The sequence below is a fragment of the Pseudopodoces humilis genome, chromosome 5 (assembly GCF_049639895.1).
Source record: "Pseudopodoces humilis isolate 2021_Gansu_Grassland_sample_001 chromosome 5, ASM4963989v1, whole genome shotgun sequence".
NCBI classification, from domain to species: Eukaryota; Metazoa; Chordata; class Aves; order Passeriformes; family Paridae; genus Pseudopodoces; species Pseudopodoces humilis.
This window is the reverse complement of record NC_142204.1, coordinates 44,225,932-44,246,334: the sequence shown is the minus strand read 5'-3', so window position 1 is coordinate 44,246,334 and position 20,403 is coordinate 44,225,932. Positions and strand designations below refer to the sequence as shown.

The 20,403-nt window shown below is 38.8% G+C and overlaps 1 protein-coding gene across 1 annotated transcript; it reads right to left on the bottom strand.

Moving 5' to 3' along the window:
- Positions 1 to 216: 216 nt before the first annotated feature.
- On the bottom strand, positions 217 to 18,988 carry TWF1 (twinfilin actin binding protein 1). The gene is made up of 9 exons (XM_005519291.3): positions 18,905 to 18,988; positions 15,625 to 15,702; positions 12,905 to 13,083; positions 11,667 to 11,762; positions 10,291 to 10,395; positions 5,751 to 5,876; positions 5,404 to 5,554; positions 4,877 to 4,998; positions 217 to 3,346 (listed from the first exon to the last, which is right to left on the bottom strand). Exons 1-9 carry the CDS (start codon positions 18,927 to 18,929, stop codon positions 3,176 to 3,178), a joined length of 1,053 nt encoding a protein of 350 aa, XP_005519348.1. The 5' UTR covers positions 18,930 to 18,988; the 3' UTR covers positions 217 to 3,175.
- Positions 18,989 to 20,403: the final 1,415 nt, after the last annotated feature.

The following is a 20,403-nucleotide window of genomic DNA, read 5'->3' as shown; positions in this document are numbered from 1 at the left end:
AAGAGATCCTTGGATCCAGTTTCCTTGGATCCTGCTATGGAGCCCTCAGTGCTGCTCCCATAAAGCAATGGGAAAGTAGCTGTTCCTAACACAGTGATTTTTTGGTAATAGCAAAAGCCAGGAATTCTATTTCTGCTCACCTCTCTTCTTACACCCTGCAGTCACTTTCTAGTCCCATGAAAACTGCCTATTACAAAGAGACTGATTCAGACAACACCAAGCTAAAGCATCAATCTTTATTTATAAAGTAAATTACAAAATAGATAAGGTAAACTTCATTAATTTTAGCATCTGAAGGTGGCTTTCATTGAACACATAAACACCCTGATAAACAAATTTTTTATTTACAGTGTCCATCTGAGCAACAGAGCAAATTTTACCTTGATTAGTTTAATCTTTGATAGGAGTGTTTTAAAAGATCAAGATTCCCTAACTTGCAACATAAACATTTATTAAATAATTACCTGTTCTGTTAATTAACTATTTAATAGATTATAAGTTAACTGCAAGCAGCTGCATTGCTTTTGGGCTTTATGAAGGCCAACAACAATTTGAATGGACACTTTCAATTATTTAATGACCAGAGACAGGTAAAGGAGCAACTTTGATTAATGCCCACATTTTGCACTGGTTCTAAACATTCATAAACAGAAGTGGAGGCAACTATGTAGATGTAAACATGATAGATCTTACAAAAAGAACAGATACTTATTGCTGTTAGGAAAATAGCTACAAGAGGCCTGGAGAAGCAGCCAGCTCTGCAAGACTTCACACAATTCTCTTTCTGGGGAAAGGTGAGGGGGAGACATGCTCAGGACATGACTGACTCGTAAGGTAATTTACAATGTCTGGTTTGGGCTGAACTCTAAAGCAGCTCATCATAAATGCTCTTGCATAATCACTTAACCAGCTCTCATCATCCTCCAGATTAAGTTTTCCATCTTGTATCCTCATCTACCTAGGGAAGGATTACAAAAACTAAACAAACCCAACAAAAACAAAACAACAAAAATCAACCAAAATAACAGGGAAAAAAAACCCCCAAAACAAACATCCAACAAAACCCCCACAACATGCACACAACCATACCAGGTCAAGCTGTTCATTATTTTAAACATTTAGTCTTAAGAAGCTGAACTTCCTTCAACTTGGACTAAATTCACACAACGGTCAAGCAGTAATTTTTAAATGCTACACTCCTTAAAACCAAAACAAAACCTCCAAAGTGAATTAGACGTGTTGCAAAGATTCTGAGTTAATCTAAAAATACATTTAATTACAGTGTACAATGAGTTGCACACACAGTAACCATATTTAAAAAACAATGACACTTGCCTGACACATAATACACAAGAAACCCTTAGAAGATCAGCTCCTTACCCTAGAGGGAGAAGGCAAGAAGCAGGAAAAGAACACAAGAGCTAAGGGCAAGCAGAAGATTAGCTGAGGATCAAGAGCTATTCAATTGGACTGATGTAGTGTGTAAAATTAAATTAAAATGCTGAAGTGTTAAATTGCTGCTGCATATAAAAAAATCACAGTAAAACCAAATATTGCAACCTTCACATTACATAGTGCAATCTCAGATGTCAACAGCAAGCTAGTATAGCCAAATAATAGATTAAACAATTTTTTGTCAGGAACCACTAGTGTCAAAACATTATTCCCTACAAAACTAGGTTAAAGTCCATCTTCCACCAGGTAAACACACAATTCAGCTCTATAATGACTATATCCAGCAGCTACAATAATATCCAATGAACCAAGCTGGCAACTCTCATGTAGATTTAAAAAAATCCAAAACCAACAAAACTCAAAAACCACAAAGGTCACATACGAGACAGTAAAACACAAGTCCTCACTGGGAATATAACCTATTCATGAGTATTTGCTTCATCACACAGTTTTAAATATTTAAGGTGATCCAATACTTGAGTTCCACATCTAATTCTCCCTTAATGCACTTACTGAAGTAATCTACTTTTCCTCTTCCTGTTAAACACATTACTTACAGTTCAATCAAATTTAGACTTGATTATTCTGGCTGATTTTGATATTTTGAAGAAGGGAAGAAGAGAGGGAAAAAAACCACACAATCCTAACTAGGGGCTTGCTGCCAGCAGTTATTCAAGACCTAGCTGGATTTAAATTACAGATGTAAGTTACTACTGAAGTTCAAATATTTAGGTCAGATTATCTTGAAAGCAGACATTGCAGTTGATACTGCAAACACAGTAGGACCTTAAGCATAACTCACTGTTATGAAGCAAGACTACTTCAATTTTTACTGGACTTACACATTTTTAGATCTAAGTGCATCAATAATTAGTTACTTATTAGATACTTCAGGCATATTGCTCTGAAAGCAGATCCATAATCTATTGATTAATAATCTAGTAATAATGTAACTCATGGACTTTTAATCACCTTATACTTGGTCATTCAGTACCTAATATGTAACAGAAGTGATAGAGAAGTCTGAAAAAGCTATGGTGTTTTATGTCAGATTTCTTTAAAATATAATTAATGAAATTAGTTAAATTTGAGATGACCAAGTTTTTGCCTAGGAAAATGTCCTCCTATTCCTGAATGCTTATATTAATTGAACAGCAACTAATTTTAGTTTATCTTTTCCATTACAAGAAAAAAAAAACAAAACAACAACATCCAGCAAGGCATCCTGTCAAAATCCAAAGACAACCTTCTATTTTACTATTGTCCATAATAAGTTTTACAAGGAAATACCAAGTTTTATCTGGGACAATGTTATGTAGTCCTTCATCTCTTCTCACATGGAAAATCTTACAGGTTTAATAGGCTATGCATAAGAATACAGCTGTGACTTACCCACAGAATACATGGGCTTCATAGTCTTATGCAAAGTTTATGATCACATGTACAGCTATTAAATAAATGAGTCCAAATCAAAATAAAGGAGCAGTAGCTTAGATTTTCTTTTCTAGCTTTAAAATAATTATCTCTTCTATATGTCATAAAACATGGTCAACAAATATAATCATGTAACAATATAAAAAGTGTTGAGGTCAGAAAAGAGAAGAGTAAAAAGAGCTTTTTTTTTATCCCTAGCATCTACGAATGGAATGATTTCAGTTCATTACCAAAAGCTAGAATTCCATTTCTTACTCTAATACTTTAACAAATACAAACACAATTTCTAATCACTAGGTGTTTCAGTCTCTGCTGGACCTCTAATCAGTCTTCGTATTCCTCTCTTCCCTGCAGGACCTTTTGGTTTAGCAAAACTCTGTTTGTAAGCATGTTGTTTTGGATGTACTTCTTCATAAAGAAAGTCAGCAGTTAACTCATCACCATTATCTATTTCAATCTGTAAGAAAAAAATATCATACTCAAAGTCAAAAACATTCAGAAAGTTTGGTGAAACTCAATACTATATTAAAGCCAAATGTGCAATAATGTTCAAAGCCAAGCATGAAAACTTGTGCCTAATAACCTGAGAAATCTTGGATCGTTTTTCTGAGACTCTCCTATACTCTTACCAGTATTAAGTATGACTTAATTATTTTCCTGAAATGTAAGCACAACTAAACAGTACATGTGCCGAGGAATTTTTTTTGTCCCAAGCTTTGGCAGTGTACCTTTTAACACTAACTATGAGAACACATTCCATGTGAAACTAGTGCTTATTTACTCATTTTAAGTATCTACACATTTTAAGAATCAAAATTGTTCACTATAACATGCTTTAAACACTAACTGTATAAGCAACATGCATACAATATTGTTATCTCTTGAGAAAGAGGGGCAAGTCTATAAAGAAGTCTGTATTATTAGCTGGCTACTGCCACTCAACAAGTATTCAGGTTTTTAGCAAGGAAAAGCTAAAATAATTAACAAAATGGAGGGGACTGGTTTAGTTTTCAAAATCTAGAGATTAGATTTTGAAATCAAGTAGAAAGAAAATAGTATTCTCAAGCCAAACTCCACTGTTTTCAATTGCAGGAATTTATAATTCAGAAATGGCGTTGCTCTGCTGAGCATTCAGCACTTCATGCCCTGCCAACCGTAACACTTGACAGACTTGCCAGCCCCACTTTTGCTGTTCCAAGTACATGCTTCAGAAATTTCTGTCTGCAGGAATTTTCAGGAGTCACGTGTGCTTTAATTTTGTTGTAGGAAGGCAGTTTCAGAGAAAAAATTACGTACAAATAGACATAGCAAAAATCTAGTTAATTCATGTCATCTCAGTAAAAAGCATTAGTATTAACTCTGCTATTTTTAAGGTAAACATAATCTCCACAGAAACTAAGTTTCCACAAAAGTGTTAAAAAAGTAACTGTAGGTCTCAAGTGGACCATTTCTGTGGTATCTGCTCAGGAGGTGAGAAGCAAATTTTTGCATTGCCGTAAAATTTATACAGCATGAAAAGATCAGCTTACTCGCAAATGCTTGTTTGTCCCATCAAGGACTCCTGAGATAACAGTTCTAATTTTCAGAACTGCAGCTTGAAATTATGTTGAAAATCCCTACCTAACTTTGGCTTTAAAGGAATTTAGTGTTTGACAACAGAAATGTTTTGTGGCCCAAAATACGACACAACTTTGAATGAGAAATCATGTTAATTCTATAAAGTCCTTCAAAGTACTCTCAAATGCTTCCTTGATGCACAAGGACATACTTGTTCAAGATAAAAGTGTAGAAATTATGAAACAGTAAAACTTCCATGATTTAACTTTGTATCTCTAGCTCCATCAAAAATTATTTCCTGTTCAGGACAAACTAAGTTACACAACACTTGTCATTGTTTAGACAAGGTGGTGACAGAGACAGTTAACAGTTTTCCATTAAGAAGGGAAGACAGGAATGGGGGAAATACCCATACACCCACTGCACTTACCTTTCTAACTATCTGCATCCACAACTGTGTTTCTACAATTTCTAACAGTGGACTTTTGCAACTAGAGTAGAGCATTCGTTCTCGTATACTACAGGTATAACCTGGCATAGAGTAGATGAAAACTGCAGGAAAAGAAAACAACACAAATCAGACCATAAATGTACTCTATCAAAAGTTGTATCATAAAATCATTTACAGCAGAGAGGCGATGGAAATCAGCTATGCAATCTGAAAGCAAAGTATGTAGTGCCATTCTGGATCTTTTTCGCTTCAGCAAATGTTTAATTTCAAACAGGGGATAAGAGAATGGCTGGTATCTGTACATTTTCACATTTATGGGTGTTCATAATCAAAAGGGATAGCTCACTACTTTACAAACACAAGAATTCTCCTTCACAAGTTCACCGTTTCACAACCAAATGAATATGAAATTTATGATCACACTGACACATCTTTCTGTCCCAAAATTCCCAAAGAATTTGAAACAAATTTGTTGTAAAATTTCATACTGAGAAATTTTCTCATACTTATGGATTCCAAATAGTCTCCTTCATGTGTGTGCTTATACAGGAAAAAGTGGTAACGCGCAGCATCCTTTGGAACTCTTCTTGGCAAGTCCTTAAGTTCAGTATCAAGAGTGTTGGCCAAAATAATAATTTCATTTTTCATATCAATTTGCTGTAAACATAGAAAACATGGATATAGTTAATGCAAAAAAAACAAACCAGAGAACATGACAGGATGGAAAAAAGTTTGAATTAATCTAATACAAAATGGTAATTTATCAGCATACTATATCAACACACATTGTTTAATATGTGGGTAATCTATTTTACACTCATTATTAAAAATAATTAAAATATTTTATACTTGCCAGTTGTACATAATTGAGTTTCTTATTTTTCAGTTTCTCCAGAGCCTGAATAGCTTCTTTAGCAATGGGGAATGCTACTCCTTGCAGTGTTTGATGCTTGGTATCGACACCAACATCCGCCTGTACCTGGAACACAGGTCAGCCAAGATGTTAAAAGAAACCTCTGCAGGCATTCATTTGGTTTCATACAATGACTGACAGGGCATTCCATATGGTTACACAGAGTTAGCAGTAGCTATTCCAAGAATAAACCACCCCAAGAAATCATCCCCACATTCAAAAGATTTGCATTTTTTAATTTAAGGTCGTGTTTGTTTGCTAGCCTGCAAAATTTCTTATCTCTGAAACAGCTCTGCTTAGCAGAGCAACAAAATCATCAGAGGGAGAACTGGTTCAAGTGTCAATGAAGAAGTTCCAAGTTAAAATCTAATATAGAGACACAATAATCCAGGAAAAAAAATCTTTATTTTCACATGCTGTGTTATACTTATGAACTGAAAACACTCTTTATAAACTTGTTATAGCTTGAAAAATTTTATATCAAAACAAAGATATGATTTTTAGGTAATCAAGATTTTTGAAGGAAGAGAGAAATGATGAGACAAACTGATCTTCTCAAATGAAAAGTAAAGCCACTACTCTCCCTCCTTTTTAACATACTCCCCCAAAAAAACCTATACCAAAACCAAAACAAACAAAATCCTAATTTCTTACTTCTAGAAGGTCTAGCAAAAAGCAAAAAAAAAAAAGAATCCAGGACAAGCTAGACAATTGTTCATAATCCAGTTATATTAGTGTCAAATTATTCGAGACAACAGTTATTTAAAAGCTGATGTTCAAGAATGTTTATCTTAATATTCATTCAGTTTCTGTTAAAATGATCTCTGGCCTCCAGTCTTCTTCTGTCTTCTATTGTTTAAGTACTAGTTTTTGAATATATTCACTTCCTTTTAAAGTTTCACAATTACATTTAACGTTGCTTATGAAGCTGCAGAAGTCAAAAAAGTGTACCAAATGGAAAGCGTGGGCCTTAGATCTATCAACTAGAAGATGTGCAGCTTTATTAAAAAAAGTGCTAATAAAATATGAAACAAACTTAATAAAAAAGTTAAAAACAAACACTTGTGGCAACACTTACTTATACTTCACAATTTAAAGAACAGCTTGTCAGCAACAAGGAAAGAGGAAAAGAAAGCAGGTGGAGAGCTTTGCACAAAGATTGATAAATTTATTAACAAGGTTATAGGAAAAATATTTTGCAAAATATATATGTGCACAAAAGCCTGACTGACAAATATAAAAGACGCATCACAAAAATAATAAACCATAATAAAATACCATACTCTAGAAACCATATTAAAATAAAGGTAGAAAATAAATACTCCAAACTTAAAAACAAGCCGTAAAGTGTGGAGATAGACAAGGGAAGAGAGTAACCCAGTGTAACTCCAGATACAAGAAAATGAACAGAACCACCTAAGTCATTTAGAATATTTAAATTCACACCACTAAAATTTAGGTAGTAATGGCTGCTGAGCACTGGATAAAATGGCAGATGAAGTTTCCTGTGAATAAATGCAAATCTACACAGGGGGAAAAAAACCCTCTTTTTTACTTGTATGGTGATGGGGTTGAGCTGTCTACTACTACTCAGGAGCAAGAAATTGCATGCCATTCTGTCTAAATCTGAAAATAACCCCAGCAAAACAAAAAAACTCCGAACACTCCCCACCCACAAATGAAAGGTTATAAACTGTTAGAAAAAAAGAGTAGAGAACAGAACACATTATTACGCACTGTAGGTATCAGTAACATGCCTGCATCTTGAATACCACATGCAGATCTGGCTTCCCCATCCCTCCATCTCATAAATTATATAGCAGAACTGGAAAAACTGCAGAGAAAAGCAAAAGGATCAGAGGTATGGAGTGCCTTGTTTAGGAGGAAGAACTACCCAGATTAGGACTCGTCAGCCTGGAAGAGATAACTGATAAGGAATACAACAGAGGTCCATGGATAGAGAATCATGGGACAGTTGGGGTTGGAAGGGTCCTCTAAAGGTGATCTAGTCCAATCCCCCTGCAGTAAGCAGCAACATCTTCAAACAGGTCAGGTAGCTCAGAGCCCCATCCAATCTGACCTTGAATGTTTCTAGGGATGGGGCATCTACCACCTCTCTCAGCAACCTCTTCCAGTACCTCATCACACTCATCATAAAACAAATTCTTGCCCATATCTAATCTGAACCTACCCTGCTTTAGTTTAAAACCATTTCCCCTTGTTCTATTGCAACAGGCTCCTGCTAAAAAGTCTGACTCTATTTTTTATAAGTTCCCTTTAACTACTGAAAGGCCACTAAGATTTCCCTTAGAAGCCTTCTCTGCTCCAGGCTGAACAACCCCAACTCTCTCAGCCTTTTCTCACAAGGAATTTGTTCCAGCCCTATGATCATTTTTTGTCCCTTTCTGAACCCACTCTAACAGGTCCATGTCCTTCCTGTGCTGACTACCCCAGAGCTGGATGCAGTGTTCCAGGTGGGATTTCACCAGAGTAGAGCAGAGGGAGAGGATCACCTCTTAACCTGCTGGCCACACTGCTTTTGATGCAGCCCAGGATATGGCTGGCATTCTGGGATACAGAGGGCTTTATCTAAGGGGAGGGGGAAACTGAGGATTGACTGAAAGTCTGCCTTTGCCACACTATCTGTAGGGTATCAGAATAAACTAGAGATTCCAGAGAACAGTCAGTGGTTCTTTACATAGCATTTTGTCAATCTGTAGAATATGCTGCCATAGGACCTGTGACCAACAAAACCTGTTATGTGGATTTATAAAAATGACAAGACTAGATGATGGATGAAAAATCTGTTAAGAAGAATTGTATAGTAAGATATCATCTTCTGTACAGGAAGTTCCCTACCTGCAAATGCTGAGGCAATAATAGAGCATTTTTACATAATTATGGCCTTCTTGCCCTGCTCCTACATCCTTCCTAGATTTCTGCTGTTCTCTCAAGGACTTGACAACAGACTAGGTGATCTTTTGATCTGGCCCAGTAAAATATTTCTTAGGGTAATTATGAAAGAGTATATATGGAAAACTTTGTAAAAGCAAAGCTTTTAGTTTTCTACATCTAATTACAGGCTTTGTAATGGTGGAAACAATGAAGAGAAAAATGATGCAAGTTAATGTATTGTGAGATGTTTCAAACAAAGCCAAAATGGCAGCAATATACAATTCATGTGTCTCTGAAAAGCAAAGGTAGTGCTGCTGAAATTTCAGAGCACATAAAGACAGTCTGCATGAATCAGCTTCTAAACACATTTTATGTAGTACATACACTAATCCCACTGAAGTTTTACTTCATTATTGTTTTATTTCAAAAGCTGATGAAGTAAATGCAATATTTAATGATAGTGAATGTATTCTGCATGGAATTGTTAAAATCAGGCATGAACACTAACAAAAGACACCACTGGGGAAAAAAAGTCAATAAACAACAAAGTTGCAGCAAAAGCACAGTAGAGTGAAAACACAGAAGATACACAGCTGTATTTAACACAATGGCTGCCTGGTATCCAGCTGCAGAAATAAATCATACTTCAAATACATGTACCAGAGCTCTAACATACAAGTCTAAAGAAAAAACAAGTTCAGCACATGGCCTGTTTTAATATACATCTGACATAAACAGTGTTCAAATGAAGGGAAAATGTGATAAAAAGAATCCTCTGAAACTTTTCAGTCACTAGCTAGATGGCAATCAACAATTTTTTTGGTTAAAGGCCTTTGATAGAGATTTTTCTAAGAAGTGTTTGTAGCATAAGTAAATCAGTCTCTTAAAGTGATCAGCTATTTGGTTTGGATTTCTGTTTTATTTTTATTGGAATCCCCTTCCTCTCAGTCTTAAAGTCAAGTGCACTGGTACCAGAAACTATATAGCTTTCATCTAAGAATAAGGCTGCTGTAATACTCCTGGCAATCACTCACTGCAATAATTGCTATTCTGTGTTTTTTCTTCAATTTCTGCCACCATGGGAAATGCATGGGGGCAACCACATGTGGACAGTGACTGAGGATGGAAGACGCCTCTGTAGGGCACCTTGTCCAACAATACTGTTCAATCAGGGCCACCTAGAGCCAGCTACCCAGGCCTCTGTCCTAACATCTTTTGAATATCTGCAGGATGGAGACTCCGTAACCTCCCTGGGCAGCCAGTGCCAGTGCCTGGTCACCCTTCACAAAGGAGGACATCCAGTGATAGAAAAAGCTGAAGTTGCAACAGTTAAGCTCTGCAGTTGCCAGGCCTCTGATTTGGAAACTAGGCCTTTCAAACTAAGTGAGATCACTCACGCCACTTCAACTCCAGGCATCATCATCCTGCAGTTTCAACCCATTGAGAAGTATATTTATGTGCTCATCCACTCACACTTCCTGAAACTTTCCATTTTCTGTTCTGTCTTTTTTTACCCCACATTTCCCTACAATACATTTGGAACTCTGCACTATTTCCCAAACATGCTTGAAGACATTTTAGGTACCTCATTAATCTTAATTTGTCGAAGTTCCTCTTCTGCTGCAGTCAAAGGTGCAGGGGAGGATTGTGATATCAAATATTTTTTATATCCATTCAGTGAAACATCATCCTGAAAGCACAATATCAATATTTATCAGGTTTTTTTTAGAACAGAACTTTTCTTCAAAAATTTTCTATGTAGCATTGCAAAAAGTAGTTGCCTTCTGTACAGTTATGGTTATTTTATTTTAATATTCCAATATTCCATTGTGTCTTGTTTCTGAAGCCCACAGGTATCCAAGGAATTAGCAGGTGGGATTGTAATAGGGTTCCAGCAGAATAACAGAGCTGGTTGCAACCAAACCATCCTTAGGTTTAACAAAATAAAGACAAAGTAATCCACTGGATGCTGATGATCAAGATCCTGAGTGGGATCAGTAACTTGAACACCTTGAAGAAGCTGTGATTTTCACACAGATGAACATTTAAGGCCAGCAGCAAGTAATAAGTTTATAAAGATACTGAAACCAACAATTTATAGATATATAAGTGTAACATAAAGAGCCTGGAAAAAGTGAGTTACATCAATTCCATCTTCCGTGTGTCCCAGGCCTATTCTGAAATAACAGTAAGACAGATGTAATGCTCCTTTCTCAAAACTGAGACAGAAGTTCAGACTTGCAGGGCTAGACACAAATTCCATATATTACATAGGCTGCTGATGGTTTGGTGCAAGTGGTGGTTAGAGACTGGTTGATTGAACAAACAAGAAAATATAACAGGACCTCTACCAGTAAACCCTCTTAGCAAGTCAGTTATCTACTTCCCTCTATATATAGAGGGAATACATATATATATATATATATATATATATATATATATATACACACACATATATAGAATACAGCCTCTTCAGAGAATTTTATTAACATGTTTGTTAGGATAATGAAGCCTCCGTGACAGGTTAATGATAAATATAACAAATTATTTACTCAGTGAGCAACAGAATTGTTAGTCTCATATCTACCACAATGGCCCATTCATCTTTCACAGCTTTTTTCCCCACTACAATATCCTCTATTCTTCATCAAACCTTCAACTCCTTCCATTCTATTAGAGGATTCATGCAGTGAGATTAAGAGATATGCCTATTACTCTTAAGTTATTTAGTTTTCATAACCATTTGAAGCAAGGACTTCTAAGCCTGATGATGTTAACTATACCTATTAACTTGTTCAAATGAGCTTAAATATACTTTAGCACTGGAATAATACACATAGCTTTTAACTCTTTTCTCCTTAATCCAAAAAGACCATAAACAACCCACATTCATACTAATAACATCAGCCACTATATTCAGTATTTAAAGTCAGTGTCCTGACTTTGGAAAGAAAAACATACCTGTACAGTTCCAAATACTTCATCCTTAATATGGCCACCTCCAAATTCTTTCTTAAGCGTTGCTCGGGTTGCCGCATACAACATTTTTTGACGAACCTAGAATATAATAAAACAGTAGCTTTTTGGGTTTTAATTTTTAAAATTTAATATTTTTAAATGTTGAAACAGCACTATAAACTTGTAGATCTCTGAATCATGATACTTACTCATACTACTAAACTCACAAGGTCATAATACTATGTATTATTATCAAAGTAACTTCAAAACTGAATTGCAGCCTTAGTTGGAGTATGAGCATTTTTTTAAATGGAAAAAATCAATCAATCTTTACTAATTTTAAATGGGAAAAAACCACAATTGTTAGAATCTTTTGTGATCTGGTCTGTGTACTAATGGATACAACAGACAGCAAACGGCAGACTAGAAATAATTCATTATTACTTTTGATTTGATAGTGACTCCAGATAGTTATGGTTCAACTATGGAGTGGAAAAATTATGTTTGTTCCCTATTAACTTGATCTAACACAGTCACTTACTCCTCTCCCAGCAGTCCCACCTTCCCACTTTATTTCACCATCATGTTATCCTCTCCACAATATCTCACCTTTTCCACATAATTGTCTCTGTGCACATCAACTTTCGGTGTCTTCTTATTTCCTAACTGCTAGTGAAAGCAGTAGGAATATTGGAACTGCTTTGCTTTCTGCCTTGCCTTATCTCACATTCCTAGAACCTGTATCTTAGTTTCTCCTAGAAATCCGTAATTCTAACCTCAGTCCTCTCCCATGCTCGCAAACCACTAAGAAGCAGTGTACTCTGGGGCACACAACATATCCACAAGTGCCAGCTGGACAGCCCGCAAGCCAAACAGAATAAACAGCTTGAGCTCATACTATAACCCTTCTCTATATGAGCACCCATTAAGATTTCTGTCCTATATCCTTCCATAATTTTTTCTCAAGTACTGACAGTAGGACAGACAAACAGGGCAAAAAAAACTGTATTGTGTCCACCAGTCAGGCTAAAAATACATTGGATCAGCTGTACTCCATCTAGACCTACTGATTGGCTCTTTAATCATCTTAAAGAAACATTTTCCTAGTTCTCTTCTGGGAATGTAGGGGAAGGTTGGGGAATGCTTCATTCTTCAAATCCTTTTCCTTCATAACTTGGATTCAGATCAAATGGTACAGTTGAAAATTCATTAACACGAATCCTCTGATGACTGTTACTTACAGGAGAGTGATCAGGTGACCATGCAATGAAGATCCATTCATATCCTTGAGCATTCTGAGAATCTAATCTGTATAATATATAACATGGTTGCTTGTCTTCAAGAAGGGGAAGGACAAACGAATCATAATCCTTTTCCCATGATCCAGCTGGCCGTCTAGAGGATCCCACAACAAGCTGTTCTAAAACCAATAACCAAAGCTAGAGGTTAGCAACAATGCAGTTAATACCATCTGTCAGAATTAATAATTACCACAAGACGTTAACTGGACACATAGTTGTTCATAATTACGCCCAGAAGAATGGAAGACAAGAGGAATAAGTGTAAAAGTGGGTGAATTCTTACAAAAGCTGTGTATGTTCAAACCCTAACTTACTTTAACCAAAATACTGATTGAGAAAATACTGAGTTGGGAAGTCACATGCTTCTATGTATTAGTTTTTTTAGCATATCATACATGGAAGAGAAATAAGAACTGTCTTCTAATAGTTGGTTTATTTTTTAATTTGGAATCCTTTAAGAGTAAACTTTCAAATTTTAGAATTATAATTACTGATGCTCTTGGTATAACATATTAGTGTTTGTATTCATTGTAAGGGGACAATAACCCAGTTATACAGCGAAAAGGGTTTGGAATGAATATGCTTGCACTAATCACTAACTTGACTATGTAAGTAGATAAACCTCTTTCTAATATAACTTCATAGCTGTGGTCCCTTTAAATGACTGAAGTTGTTTATTATGTATAATTGGCTTAAATCTGTATAGAATACTTCAATGGTATTTAATTATGTGAACAGCTGTACCAACAAGATTTTTCTCTTATTTATACATCACATCTCAGTTTCCAAAGGAAAGTGTTAGTGTACTGTCTTACAAAACAGCTTCCCAAGAAATACTAGCCCACACAAGTGGAAGAGAGGTCCTGCAACAGTTTGAAGACCATCATAGCAGCTAGTACACAAATCACCTTTTGAGAGTCTAGGGCTTAACTTATAAAACTTCAGACAAAAGTAAAACAGCACACAAATGCCTCTACAGCAAACTTCAAGCAAAGCATTCACCACAGTAACTCACAGACCACAAACAGCTCAGGGCAAGGGTGTTTGGCCCTTCTTTGAATTAGATGCTAAGTACCTGAAATTGTACGCTAAACCAAGAGCATTCTGAATGTACTTGCCATTTGTGAACTCTAGGTGGGTTTATACCCACTTGGATTTAAGATTCAGCCAGAGGAACTTCATGCCCAGCAGCAAATCTCTTCTCTTATTAAGTCAGATTAGCAAAACCCTATTTGAATATTATCTGTTGGCTGTTATCTGTTGTGTAAGGCTTCTAAAGACAGATGAGGTAACTGCTCTTCGTCCAGTGTCCTGGGAGTTTTACAGGTTTCTTTTTGAACTACAGAAAATACTATCAAAGACTGTATTCTGCTTCTTACAGAGATGAAATGCATATACCTATATATATATATATATATATATATATATATATAGGTATATATATATATGTTTATATCTATATATATGTGTATACACATGTATACATACACACAAAAATAAAAAAATAGGAAGTGAAAAATAGGGAAAGTATTCAATTTGTATCTCTTATCTAGGCTTCACTTCATATTACAAAGTAGTATATACACAAAAGCATATTGTTTTGCCTTGCTTAATGGGAAAAAAATCCCCATAGCAATGGTTTGTCAGCATTTACCGTGTGCTACAGAGACTATCACAAAGTCCTGCCTGTAATCTTAGTATTCCCTTAAAGAAAGCTATATTAAAATATCAGAAGACTTCCTAAGTAAAGCAAACACAAAGAAGGTAACAGTAGGTTATTTACCTAACAATAGAAGTTTGTCTGTGTATGTATGTACATGTAACTTTCTCCAGCTAACAGATTTTCAGTGTACTGTAGAACACTAGAACAAACTACTTCAAAGTGGACAACTAACATACTTGAAAAGATGGACTAAACCAGAAAATCTCCTATACAACCAACCAACACCGCTATTAAAATATATAACAATTATATATTCTGTCTTTCAATGTTTATAGCCTATATCCCTTGCCAAGAAGTTCAAAAATCAAACTCAAGATCTGATTGAAATTATGTAATTTTCTCTTTATACACATATGTTGAGATTTAAAAAACAGTTTTAACTTTGAAAATTTAAATATAGTTACAGACTTATAAAGATATTTTCTATGTAGCCAGATTACTATTTAAACATCTGCTTTAGCAGGACTTTCTACATGTAGCACTTTTATGCTGATATACCCTGATTAAAAAGGCTGATAAAATTTACAGTTCCATCTTAGTTACATCTGACTGGTTGTTGTGTAAGTGTCCAAATGCTACATAGGTGTGGAAATTTTCATTTCCTCTACTCTTTCTTTAGTCAGAGATAAGAATAAGCTTATTTATACTATCCATATGAAATACACAGCAGTTCTTGGTAAAACATGAAATTACATTTGGAAGGAAAATTCAAAAGCAAAAATACAGAAGTATTGTAATAAAAAGGCATAAGATCACTAAAATTAAAATTTTACCTTCTGTATATGAAAAACCTTAGCAACATTAAGTTTGGCAGAGTTCTTTTTTTTAAACAATCGTACATGTAAGTCATTAAATAAACTAGGAAAATAGTTGTTTTAACAACTATATAAAACAACTAGTAAAAGAACCAAAAAAAAAAGAATAAAATTTGACTAACCATTGTCAATGACTATTTTTAAAAGCCTGTATTGTCCATTTCTGGCTCCAACAAAGATGTCTTTAACACTTCCACTAGCTGAAAAAGAGAAAACAAAAGTAATCAAATTAATGCATTTCACTTCCCTAGGACAAAGAATATTCATGAGGGTAAGAACAACACTGGAAAAATGTACAACTGGCCCTTTGCTACAAAGTTGGACAGAAAGACGAACCCAGGAGTGATGCTGCTGCTACGCTGCCTACTGTTCCAACCGTCAGCATGCCACACAAAGATGAAAGGCAACATTACGAAACAGCCCTGTTTTCCAGCACACCAAATTATTTTCAATATTATGAAAATTAAAGGTGACATCATATCATCAATCTCATTTTTCAGAGCTAACACAGCAACACAATAGAAATATGACGCATCTCAAATTACAGCAGCATCATAAAGTCTGCAGGCTTAGTACAAACTTTCAGACAGAAACTTTACGCCTGCCAGGAAAATGTTAGAGTTTGTCTGGCAAAAGCGATGGTCTTTCCTGAGATCACCTCTCTGCAGAGTACCAGTGAAAGCTGCCACTCATGGCTCATTTTTCACACCGCCTTATCTCCTTCTATGGTTGACGACATTGTTCAAACCCCAACCCATTGTAACAGGATCACTTTATAGTGAATTTACAAAGTAACTAAAATATTGTTACATATTTGTAAATCACACTGACACCACACTACCAACAGGACAAACTCGCTTCCCTAAGCACACTGAAGAGCTGTTCTTGACTTGCATGTAGACCATTCTTATCTCAACTTCTCTGCTAAATAATCTCAGTGCAGATCAGTGCATTATACCAGAGAGAGAGGGTTGTAAGGAGTTACTGAAAAACACTTATTGCAAGATAGTCCTTTAAGTAATCCCATAGGATAGAGCATAGCATCAGCAAAACAAATATCATACCAGGAAACAAATAAAATGGATTATTTATAGTCAGGTTGAGGCCAAGTGAACAGATGGTGTCCATGTAATGCAACATTACTGCCCATACTCAAAACATTTTACATTTATGTTTGTCCAAGTGGTGCCAGGGCCATCCTGAGAGTCCAGAATGGCACGTTAAAAGAACATGCAAAACAAACTGGACTGCAGTGGTTACCAGTTCAATCCCAGTTTCATTCCAGCTGTCATCTTCCCAATAACCAGTGCAGACCCTCACAGTAATTTGCTGCCAGCTTTTCTAATCATGTCTGCTGGTCTTCATTCCATTGAGCAACCAAACATTGCACCATTTTCTAGACTTTTTGTTCCCCCAGAACATTCTTTGTCCTCCTCTTGTCTATTATCCTTTTGTTCCTTATTCTCTCATTTCAACACTACAAACAAGACCAGAATGCAGCAGTCTCAACACCAATTCAAGAACTGTGACAGTTTCTTGAAAAAATATCTTGAGGCACTTGTGAAAGCAGCTCACTATCAAGTGATCTATGGGGCTTTTTTCATCATGAAGGTTTTTAAATTCACAACAGTGATATTATTTTCTGTTTAAACTTCCTGCATAGCAGAGGGTCACAGAATCAAAATCTGGGCTTATTTCACACATATTTTGCAGGGAATATTATTTTAAAACTACTTGTAGGACTGCAGACCCATTCAATTGTATTTCCCCCCAGTCAGTGCATTCTGTGAGTTCCTATAGTATTTTTCTGCACTGGCCTGTTTAAAAAGCCCAGTCCTTTTAGCAACTGCCTGGTACGTATCACTGTGCCCATGACTTCATTTCTATTTCCAGAAAAAAGCAGCCCATGCTGCCAAATCTTGTAATTGTTTATGAGTGACAGTAGCCTGTTTGTAGCTAGTGCCAGCAATGGCACAAGTAGAGCTGTTCCTCTTCCAAATTGCAGAGGCTGATGCTTTGCTGCAAACAGGACTCCTGATTAGTGCCTGCTGAGGCAGGTTCCTGCAGGAAAGCTGCCGAGTTCTCTACAGCTCTCCTCAGAGGACAAATGATTCTCAGACACGAAGCAGAGCTGCAGAAGAGGCTTAGCCACGCTTTTGCTTACAATAAGCAAGAGTATTCTTCTGCTCCTCCCCTGCCAGCATCGCCGGGAGAACAAGGGATTATGAGTTACTAACTAACAGGTTTCCCCAGACTGGGAAAAAAAAAAAGCTATTCCAGGTGCACCTCTAGCCTGAGAAAGGTTGAAGAACTTAAAACAAGAAGCTGCAAAAAAGACCAAAGACTGGCATGCAAAGGAAGGAAAAGAAGAGAGAGGAAAGGGTGCAAACCACACGCAGCCAATGGACAAAAATGGACATAGACGAGCAGCTAAGGGCTTGCCGTGGCTAGGACAAAAGTCACCTTCAACAATAAATATCGGAGTGCAGGCAAAGTACGTGGTAGTAGTCACCGAACACGCAGATTGCAGAAATGCAGACGGTAAAACCTGACCCCTCCTTAATCCTGCTATATAATCCTTGTTTAGCAATTCTGTGATTCAGGGGAAGCCGCTAATACTGCGAAACAATACGCTGTCTCCTTCTAACTGCTCCTCGCGCCCTCCAAGGCCTGGAAACACGGGGAAAAAACGGCTCCCACATACTTTTCCCTTTTGTGGCCTCCAGCGATGGACTTTATAGTGAACTCTCCTAAACCAGGGCTCCTGCTTCTACCCCGGGCTCTCGCTCCAAGGGACCCGGCAGCGACCCTCGGCATTTCCCGTGCTGTCCAAGCCATCCCAAACTCACTACGGCGACCCCGAGCAGGCGACAGCCCCCGGCTCGGCACTCACTCCGCCACCGCAGGAAAACCTGCCCTGGAGGAGTTACCTGAGCCCAGGCGGGCCCTGCCCGCCATTCATGGGGCTCTGCAGCCAGCACTTTCCTCGGGCGGGCTCCCTGCCTCTCCGGGGCGGACAGGCGCTGTTCACCGGGCCGATAAACCCCGCAGTCTTCGCCTGACTGGGAACGGAGCTCTGGGCTCGACCCCGAGGAGCCGTGGCCGCCGGGGACGAAACCAGCAGCAGTTCCCCCTCTCGCTCGCCCCCTCGCCAGCCCGCGGCGCAAAGGACGGGCTCCTCCGGCAGCAAACAAAGAGCGCGGTAGTGGGACAACCCCGCCGGGAACGGCCCGCTAAGCGCCCGCCGCGGCCGCCTGCCCCCGCGCCTCGCCCCGACCCGCGGGGAAAGGCGCTCCGCCCGCCTCCCGCCCGGCCGGCCGGGCCACAGCGGAGACGGCGCCGGCTGTCACGAGAAGCAGCGGACACCGCGGAGCGGAGGTGCGGGGGAAGCCCCGCGGGTACCTTGGATGCCGGTCTGGTGGGACATGTCGCTCCGCGCCCGGGCGCCGCCGCCGCCGCCTCCCCGCCCGCCCGGCACAGCCCGGCCCGGCCCGGCCGCGCGCACGTGACGCGCCGCCGCCACTCAGCGGCCGTGAGGGAGCGCCGCGCCTTCCGGGCCCCGCCGGCCGGGCCGCGCCGGGCTGAGGGCCGGGGGCCGGGGGCGGCGGGCAGCGGCCGCCCCTGCCTCGGCACCGCCCTGCCCCGCGCCTCCTCTCGGTGCTGCACAACGGGGACGGGCGCAGCTCTCTCCTGCCCTCTTCCCTTTGCTCTCCCTCTCCTTTCTGTCACCCCCTTCACCTGCTGTCCCGGAGCCTGCAGCGCGACCCGCCGCGGGCATCGCCGGCGCGAAGCCTACGGTCAGTCCTGCCTGGCAGGAAGGGACATGTGCCCCCCGGCCCGGGTTGCTTGTTAACAGAAGTACTGAAAAATGAGGTGAATTTAGTTCATCTGTAGAAGCTTGTGGTGGAGACCTGTCGCTCTAGCTTGGGGCAGCACAGAAGGAGCCATTGGGTGTGTGTGACAGCAGCTGCGTGCATATACTGTATATTGCGGACTAAACAGTCCCTGACAAAGAGCCCACAAGTCGGGGAACAGAGCCCAGACCCAGAGCTCGTTCAGCTCAGGCCCCTACCCCTGACAAGGCGATCTTTCTCTGTTCATTTTGCAGTATTTTCATACGTGGTGGCACTGCACCAACAGAAACTGAAGATTTCTTCTCTTTCAGTGTGGATCTGATGGTTGAGCCAGTCGTCTGCCTTGGCAGGGCACAGAAAGTACATCCAGGCTTAGAAAGGATGCATCTGCTTCTCAGGGCCCTATCCGCATGGCCAAAGTCTTCTTTATACCGTTACAAACTGTGTTGGTATAGTTTTTCTCAGCTTTTTCTTTCACAGTTTCCAGTGAGGAAGAGTTCCTGCGTCATGAATTTAAGCATGCTCTGAAAGTAAATTTGCTTTTGCTAGCTCTTTTTCAGGTTCATCTGTCTATGGGTTGAGAAGCACCATCCTCTTAACAATAAAAAGATGGGTACTATAGCTTCTTTAAAAATCGCTTCCTTGTCATGTAGTCAGCACTTTTAATCTGTGCTGTGGTCTAGATTGAGACTCCACAGACAAAATGTGCATGCTGGAGGCATTGATGCTGATGATTCCTTCAGGTTCCTGGGAGTTAGGAGGTTTTATGGGGTGCTATTCAGCTAGAGAACACAAGAAGGGCTGTGAGAGGGCATATCGAATATCCAACCCAATGGACCAGGCAAGAATTGAAGAGTAAGGCAAGTGCATGGTAATACTTCCCTGGTTCACCTTCCCAGCCTCAAGTGTGCTGCAGCTCAGGAATTTCTGAAGTCAGCTGTGTTGATAAATGTGGGTGCCTGTGCTTTGTCAGTTTAAAGAACATGTGGGATTTAGTGTCCTATTTGGGAAATGTGAAACAGCACCGTAACTGTTACGTGAACTGTG